At 33.8% G+C, this 7,831-nt stretch overlaps 1 protein-coding gene across 3 annotated transcripts; it reads left to right on the plus strand.

Moving 5' to 3' along the window:
- The first annotated feature begins 694 nt into the window (after window positions 1–694).
- On the plus strand, window positions 695–5,380 carry LOC105459005 (S-phase kinase-associated protein 2). 3 transcript variants are annotated; one of them, XM_011704664.1, is made up of 7 exons: window positions 881–970; window positions 1,846–1,987; window positions 2,079–2,399; window positions 2,487–2,784; window positions 3,436–3,872; window positions 3,954–4,081; window positions 4,143–5,380. In XM_011704664.1, exons 2-7 carry the CDS (start codon window positions 1,944–1,946, stop codon window positions 4,493–4,495), a joined length of 1,581 nt encoding a protein of 526 aa, XP_011702966.1. In that variant the 5' UTR covers window positions 881–970; window positions 1,846–1,943; the 3' UTR covers window positions 4,496–5,380. The 3 variants fall into 3 exon arrangements, with proteins under 3 accessions (XP_011702965.1, XP_011702966.1, XP_011702967.1); XM_011704665.1 differs by lacking the exon at window positions 881–970 and adding an exon at window positions 987–1,489; XM_011704663.1 differs by lacking the exon at window positions 1,846–1,987 and having other exon boundaries at window positions 695–970.
- The last annotated feature ends 2,451 nt before the right edge of the window (window positions 5,381–7,831 follow it).

Consider the following 7,831-nt stretch of genomic DNA (forward strand, 5'->3'; position numbering starts at 1 on the left):
AAATTATTTTTTTAATTATTTTTTATGTTTCCTTTTTATTATTATCAATTTTGTATTAAAAAATAATTTTCCAAAGAAAAGAAACATATTTTGCATATAATTATATATAATTATATGTGGAACTTTTTTTCCCGGGATGCTGTATAATATCAAATATGTATATATTACCGCAAAATTATTTTTTTTTCTAACTGTTTTACCATCTCTCTGGATAATCAAACATGTATGGTAACTATAAAAGCAGTTTTAAATAAAATATTATAAGTTATACCTATATATATTAGCTTAAGTTATAATACAGATGAATTACAATGTACATGTCTAAAAAACATTGATCTAACAATAAATTATTAAATTAATATTATATTATTGACTAATTGCCTAAATTTTAGCAATTACCAAAACAGCCATGCTAACTCCCGTAATAAGGGTAGTCTTTAATAGTATCTCATCGGTGTCGCGCGAGACGGTGCCAACTCGCCGCGGCCACGCGGCGGCACGTATGTACAACAGTGCCGCAAGCGCTCGGACGGCGCGAAATCGAACGTGGAAAAGGCGCGCGAAACCGAGGCGCGCGCGGCGCGCACGCGCGAGCGCGCGTTCCCGCCGTTTCGACGTCCTCACCGCGTTCCCGCCTTTCGCCGGCCTGCCAATCAGCGCCGTTCCGCCGAGCCGGCTCGGCGGGACAATCGCGCGGGCCGCGCCGCGCGACCGGACTGCCACCGACCGACCGAGCGAGCGAGATTTGTTTTGCCATGCCGGAGCGCGCCCGGACGGGCACAGAGCAGTGGGTTTCCGGACATCTCGCGGAGATTTGAAAAGGGAGAGACGCAGGTCCGTCCCTCTGTCCGTCTCTTCGACGCACGCTTGTGACGACGAGGATGAATTCCGGCTGCGTGATCGAGCACGCGCGGCTACACGAGAAGAGTTCCCGACCGCCGAAGTCCCAGGAGTCCTCGCCGCCCGAGAGGTGAGGCCGAGTCTCTTGTCACTCACGCCGCTTTTGGTTATCCGGCTCGAGCATCTTTATTTCTTACCTGTTGCCTGTTGCTTTCTTGCGAGGGGGAAGGGATGCACGGGCAGGTGGTACATACGTACACCCGCGCGCGCTCGTTCTCTCTCTCTCTCTTTCTCTCTTTTGTAAGTAAGGTTATTACGAGCAGCGAATACACGTTTTGGTGGTGTTTCGTTTGGTGTTTTTCCCTGGTCGCGCGAGGGACGCTCTCGCTGAATAGTGTTGAGCAGCGCCCCAAGTACCCTACGACCTGCGTTGTTATGCCTCGCAGCGAACGCTCGAATTTATACTACATGGCCGAGATTTAACGCTGCCCGAGAAGTCGTCGCGTTCCCGACCGTCGATTGCAAGTTCCTTCCCGTTGTCGCGAATAAATTTCCACAATCTGTGGTATTCTTGCTAGAGTCTCGAAGTCGGAAAATTTAATTCGGGATTCCGATCCCCGATCGAAACGTCTTCGTGATCTTATCGAATGTAAGATGGACTCCGCATTCGTACCATTCGTGAGATTTACGGAATAAATGTGTGCCTATTTACAATAACTCTTTAAATAGCAGTATAAACCACATATTTTTCGACAGACGTGGCAGGGATTGTTCAAATCGTATTTTTCTTCCTATTTCGCGTGCATGATTGCATATAAATTACGTCTAAGATATTTCATTTACTGTTGTGCAAAAATTTTTCTATTTTTATTCAAGAAGACTAATTTATTCGTTTTGCGATTTATGTGATTACATTAATTAACGATATTTTACATTGTGATCTTTATGATTTATGTCTAATATAGCTTGTACGTAACTAAAACTACTAATCCTCCTTTCCTACAGTATTTGCCTGGTTTTATAACAGTTCGTTGTAAGAACTGACTTATTCTTGATATCATTAGAATTTGGAATAAGAGCTTCTATATCTATATACATATATAATGAATAGAGACTCATCTTCTTCGTCATCACCCTGGTGGAACAGGTTTATATATAATTTGTTCCTTTATTTACAATTGAATCGGCATGTCTGTATTAAAATCTTTGTTTGTAAATGAATTTTCATATGTTCACAGCAAACGATTACGTTTGGACAATGGCTGTAATAACAATCTCAATAGTACTTTGCACGGTGACTCTCGAAATAGCGCAAAATGGCCGTATTCAGGAAACGCCAGTCTCATAGAACCTGAAATCTTGGAAGATATGGGCGTTGGCATGCTGGAAGATGGAGCGGCGAATTGTGAAAGTACAAAAAGACTACAGTCCGAAGAGTGTACAATTGTGTCGGAGAATGTAGATAGTAATAATAGATCAATAATAGACGAACCTGATGTCTTTGAATATCAAGAGGAGGTTTATACAAGTTCTAGCTTGGAAATTGCGAGTACTGACAGGTTTGTGACAACCGAAGTTTCATCGGCGGTTTCTTTGGTTTCAAAATTATGTTTTTATTTATTTTGTCTACCTAATTGTTCTTACAGGGTTCAACAAAATTCGTATGACGAGTATATGGAATTAGCGTATAAGGAATTATGTGGTGCAGAGAATGAATCTGGTTATTCTTCAAAAATGGAAGCTGACTACTTTGGGGATTCGAAAGAAAGCTTTCCTAAGGAAAAGGTTAACACTTCCGCCGAGAAAAACGAGCAAACTTCTCTAGATCAATTCTACTTATTTAGAAGAAAAAGAAGACCTTCCGTTGAAGGCGAGGACAAGTTTAACAAGTTGTCAGATGAAATAATTCTGATGATATTAAAATGGTTACCTAAGAAATGTTTGGTAAGAATAGCAACAAAATATTAAATAGAATTCTAATAACTTATACATGTCGCAATTGTGTAAAAGAGTTTATGCCTTTTGGATAGTTTGAAAAAGGATCGATGGGTTTATCTTTTTTTTTTTTTCAATTTTACTTGCTTAATCCAAGAATCGTAGTTAAAATAGTCTCAGTATCTGGGAAATATTTTTTTCACATTTTGAACAGAAAAAAACAATTTATTTTATCATTTTGTTGAGCCATGTTAGCGAATTTCTCTTAATTTATTTTTATTAAAATTGTGGCTTCTACGTGCACTAAAGAATCACGAAGCGATAAAATAAATCATTGTTTTTTTCTGTTTAAGATGTGAAAAAAATATTTTCCGGATACTGAGACATAATTTTCAGCAAGTAAAATTGAGTAAAAAAATTAAATAACAAACAAGAATAAAAAAAGATTAACACTCTGTGTGCTCTCCACATTGCCTAAGATGCATATACGTCTTTTGCATATAAATTATACATGTTTTGTATAAATTATTTTGAGTATACATTGTACATGTTAATTGTATAAATTATATATTATTTTGCGTATAAATTTTACATTTCAATTGTATAATTTTGCGTATAAATTGTATGTACATATTAATTGTATGCTAAATTATTTTGCAGGTACGTTGTATGCTAGTATGTAAACGTTGGTGCCAAATAGCCCGAGATGAGGCACTGTGGACTAGATTAGATTTGGGTAGTAAAGTTTTGAGCGAAGGCACATTAGGGCACATACTGCCGCGAGGGGTACAAATTCTAAGACTGGCACAAGCGGAAATCGCGGATCCTGTCTTTTACGAAGGCAGCGAAGTTCTTGGTGATATCTGTATCAGTAAATTACAATACTTGGACTTATCTATGGCGGTCATATCACCAGCCGGTTTGGCTGCGTTATTATCCAAGTGTATATATTTGAAAAAATTGTCGCTGGAAAAGTGTATATTGAATAGAGATTGCTGTAGGGCGCTTAGTCGAAATCCAGAATTAGAAGTCTTGAATTTAACCATGTGCGAGAATATAGACGTTGGATGTATTATGGAATTAATGAAACTTAAATGGTAAGATTATTAATCTATATATGTATACACAGACGCGTTTACGCAATTTCCAATTTCAATACAATCGATGAATTGTTTCAGCCTAACTTCCTTGAATATTGCATGGAGTTCTCTGGATAATGAATGTATAACTTTACTTTGTAAAACGCTGCCAACATCGATTACACGCTTGAACTTAGCGGGTTGTAGAAAAACGATGACTGACGAGAGTAAGTGTAATAGAGATCTGTTATTTATCGGCTTTGGTATACATTTTTTTTTTAATTTCAGATGTAAAGGACTTGTCAAGAAGGTGTCCGGATATCATAGAGTTAGACTTGAGTGATTGCCCTATGCTTACAATGCACACCGTCCATAATTTACTAAACTTCTCGAAGCTCGAGCACCTGTCACTGAGCCGTTGTTACAGTATTCCACAATCGGCATACATAAGACTAGCTCATATGCCATGTTTATTATATTTAGATGTTTTCGGCCTAATGTCGGAATCGGTGCTCAAATCATTACAAGCCACCTGTCGTGAACCCGAAATTAACAAGTACCTTTATAGCTCGGTCGCAAGGCCAACAGTCGGTATTCGAAGAACAAGTATTTGGGGCCTTCGAGTTAGAGATTCAATTTAATATGTAGGAAATATACTTTCGTCAATTTACAAGAGACAGACTTCACCAATAAATCGAGGAGTAAATTTAACCAAAGGATAATTGATTTATATGTAATGCATTTCTCTACGCACAGACTGAATATAATGTATTGATAAAAACTGAAATTTAATTGAATTGAAGAAATGAAATGATGTAGATGTTTAAGGGAGGGTAGTATGTTCTTCCAAAAGTTTAATACTGAATTGTTGCTCAGATATATGGAACTCTTTATATGCGGAATGTTGCAGACTTATTGGCAGACATCTGAGATTCATCATTTTGAAATAAAAATTCTAATAATAAAATATGGAGGCTCTAATAATTTTTAAGTAATAAGTGTGTTTTTAAAGTTGACCAGTCGAGAGTCTTTAAAAAGTTGCACGCACAGATCTGGCACATTACACAGTAGTGAGAATATATGTATACAGAATTACATCAATATTGAAATTGGCGCTTGGACACACTTTCACTACTATTCGATGTTATATCTATGCGTGAATCTCGAACGATTGCTTAACTTAAAACATTTTTCATTTAAAAATCATAGCCTTGGCATTTTGTATTATAATTTTCATCTCAAAATTTAGGAATCTGCTTAACGATCAATTTACGATATTAACGAGTATCAGTTGCTATTAATAAGTTTGCGACACCCTATATTCGCACTATCCCTAATACGGTGCATTTGCTAATATTTAACATTAATATTTTGACTATGTGAGACCGTTTTACAAACAACTTTTGATCATGATATATATATATATATTGAATTTTGTCAAGGATTTTTGTTTCGCTGTATACTATAATTTTTATGAGTAATGATCTCAAAAAATAATACAATGATGGCCAGGTATACATGTTCGTATATTATTTATAAGAAAGAGAAGTCGTATAAAACGCGAAGGCTCAAATCTATAATGTATTTGTGATAAAACTCAATGTCTATTATTATTAGTTAACAATTATATAAACTCAATTTGTTGTGCATACAATAAAATTTCTTGGACTGAAAATTGGAATTTTTTTATACTGAATACATATTTGTCATTATCATATTGCTATGCGGTAAAAAAATTTTTAACGTTAATTTATATCCTATATATATATATATATATATATAATTGTTCAGTGATTTTATATTAAGTAGTAACTTTATTATTTGAATAAATTTTAATGCACGTTTAACATTCCTTGAAACTAAAATAATTATGAGCGTATTTGAGGCGCGTGTATACCGTATTTAAATATTTATACATTGATTATGTACATGTGTGTGTTGCGTAATAATTATAATTCAAATTAGCAAAAAAAATTTATAAATAAAACTTTTAAAATTGATGCAGTTTTGCTTTGTGCCATTTCCTATCTTGTTATATTTTCCTGATATATTTTTTTCCAATTTTGGCAGAAAAAGTCTGATGGTATGGACTGCGTTAGTTACTCTTCAAAAATGCCAATATGCAACATTGTACCAAAATGAACACTGATCAATACGTTGACTTATTAGAATATTAGAAAAATGTTTAATTCTATTACCAAAGAAAATCATGAAGAAAAGTTATTTTTCATTAAGATAACGCTATACAAAAAAGATATAACTGGAGTTTTGGTTCCAACAGAAAAATTTATCACTTATAAAGTGGCCGGCACGATTCGCCGGACTTAAATTCGGTAGAGAATATTTAGGTTACGGGAAATTCTAACAAGAGCAGTATATAGAGATTATAAATTGTACAGCAACATTAGGAGTTGAAAAATGCAAGACAAGAGTGAAATAAAATTGATATTACGACATCGCAAAAATTAGTTAAATTCGTAGTATGGAAAACAGAATATATAAGATAACTAGGCGTAATGGTGAAAGTATTAATTAGTAATATTACAACTGTTATATTTTTTGTAATAGTTTGATGTACTGTTCTTATGCAAATTTTGTTACTATTTTATACATTTAATCATTACATTTTGTTTATCAAAAAATATCAGGATTTTTTGTTTTTAATATTGATTTCTTGTTTTTTACTATTCCTTCAATTCTTATTCCCTCAATTTTTTATTCTTCGTTTAAGTTTATTCACAAAACACATATAGTTTTTTTAATAGAAAAACGAAGGTGTTTTTAGAAAAATTTCATACATTATATACATAATATATAAAACGATACACAGATCAGCTTATATGAAAAATCTTTAGATATCTAATAAATACTGCTAATAATTGCTAGAATTTGCAAATTAAGTAAACACATGGTATTGAGATAGAATATTTATATAAATATCATATAAATGGACATATATCTACAAGCTCACTTATTAATTTTTAAATCTTACATTTCTCTCTTTAAGGATACAAATTAAATGACAGAAAATCAGATGCGTATTATGAACATACATTATGGAATTATCTTTTGCAGACGTTATTGGTATATATAAAATCAATTTAACAAAAGATATTAAATTGATTTATACCTACATACTCACCCTGTACAAACCGATAACTTAGATAGAAATATACTCCTCAAAAAAATTATAGCATAGAAAAATTTTGGGCAAAAATTGGTCAACTTTGACTAACGGTAACTCCGCGAAAAATCATCGTAGAATGATGAACTTTTTAAAATGAAAGTTTGAAATTTCTACTTTAAGGTACTGTGAGTCGATTTTAAATTTAATGCACCCCTGCTTCTGTAAACTCTTAAGGATGTTCTGGTTGTACAATCCCAGACAAAAGTGACTGAAATTTGAAAATGATGAAATTCTATGCTTTTATAAGTTAAGATATATGTGTTCCGTGTACGAATAATCCCTATTTCTCCCTAACTGTATTTTAATAAAAATAGCTTATACTCGCTTATTGTTAGTGCTATTAACAGAATCTGGTAATTGAATATTGCGATTTTGCGACAAAAATAGTAACACGTCCCCAGATAGCACAGAGAAATCAAGAAGAACTCAGTTGTATATTATCAATTCTTAGTTCGTTTTAAAATGCAAAAAAATTCTTTTTCTAAAAATTCTAAAAAAGAATATAATTCTTTTCGCACCTGAAAATGAACTCAGAATTAATGAGGACATACGACTAAATACAAATAAATTCTTTTCGAACTCCGTGTGCTATCTGCAAGGTCGATCCTTCACCTGTAATGTAGAGGTAATAATCTCAATTGTTCAAAGAATGATAACGAGTAATTACAACATGACGAAACACATACGAAATTTGTTCCACGTGTAGGTTTTTTTTCGTACCATAAATATATGTATAGTATAATATGTATATATATTGGCATACAAATAACGTAATATAATATCATCATAT

This window comes from Wasmannia auropunctata, unplaced genomic scaffold (genome assembly GCF_000956235.1).
Source record: "Wasmannia auropunctata unplaced genomic scaffold, wasmannia.A_1.0 LD334233.1, whole genome shotgun sequence".
In the NCBI taxonomy this organism is placed as follows: domain Eukaryota; kingdom Metazoa; phylum Arthropoda; class Insecta; order Hymenoptera; family Formicidae; genus Wasmannia; species Wasmannia auropunctata.

Coding starts and splice junctions, on each gene's coding strand:
- LOC105459005 (XM_011704663.1), top strand. CDS start 882: ATGAATTCCGGCTGCGTGATCGAGCACGCGCGGCTACACGAGAAGAGT. Junction 971..2,078: donor GAGTCCTCGCCGCCCGAGAG/GTGAGGCCGAGT, acceptor ATATGTTCACAG/CAAACGATTACGTTTGGACA. Junction 3,873..3,953: donor GAATTAATGAAACTTAAATG/GTAAGATTATTA, acceptor GAATTGTTTCAG/CCTAACTTCCTTGAATATTG.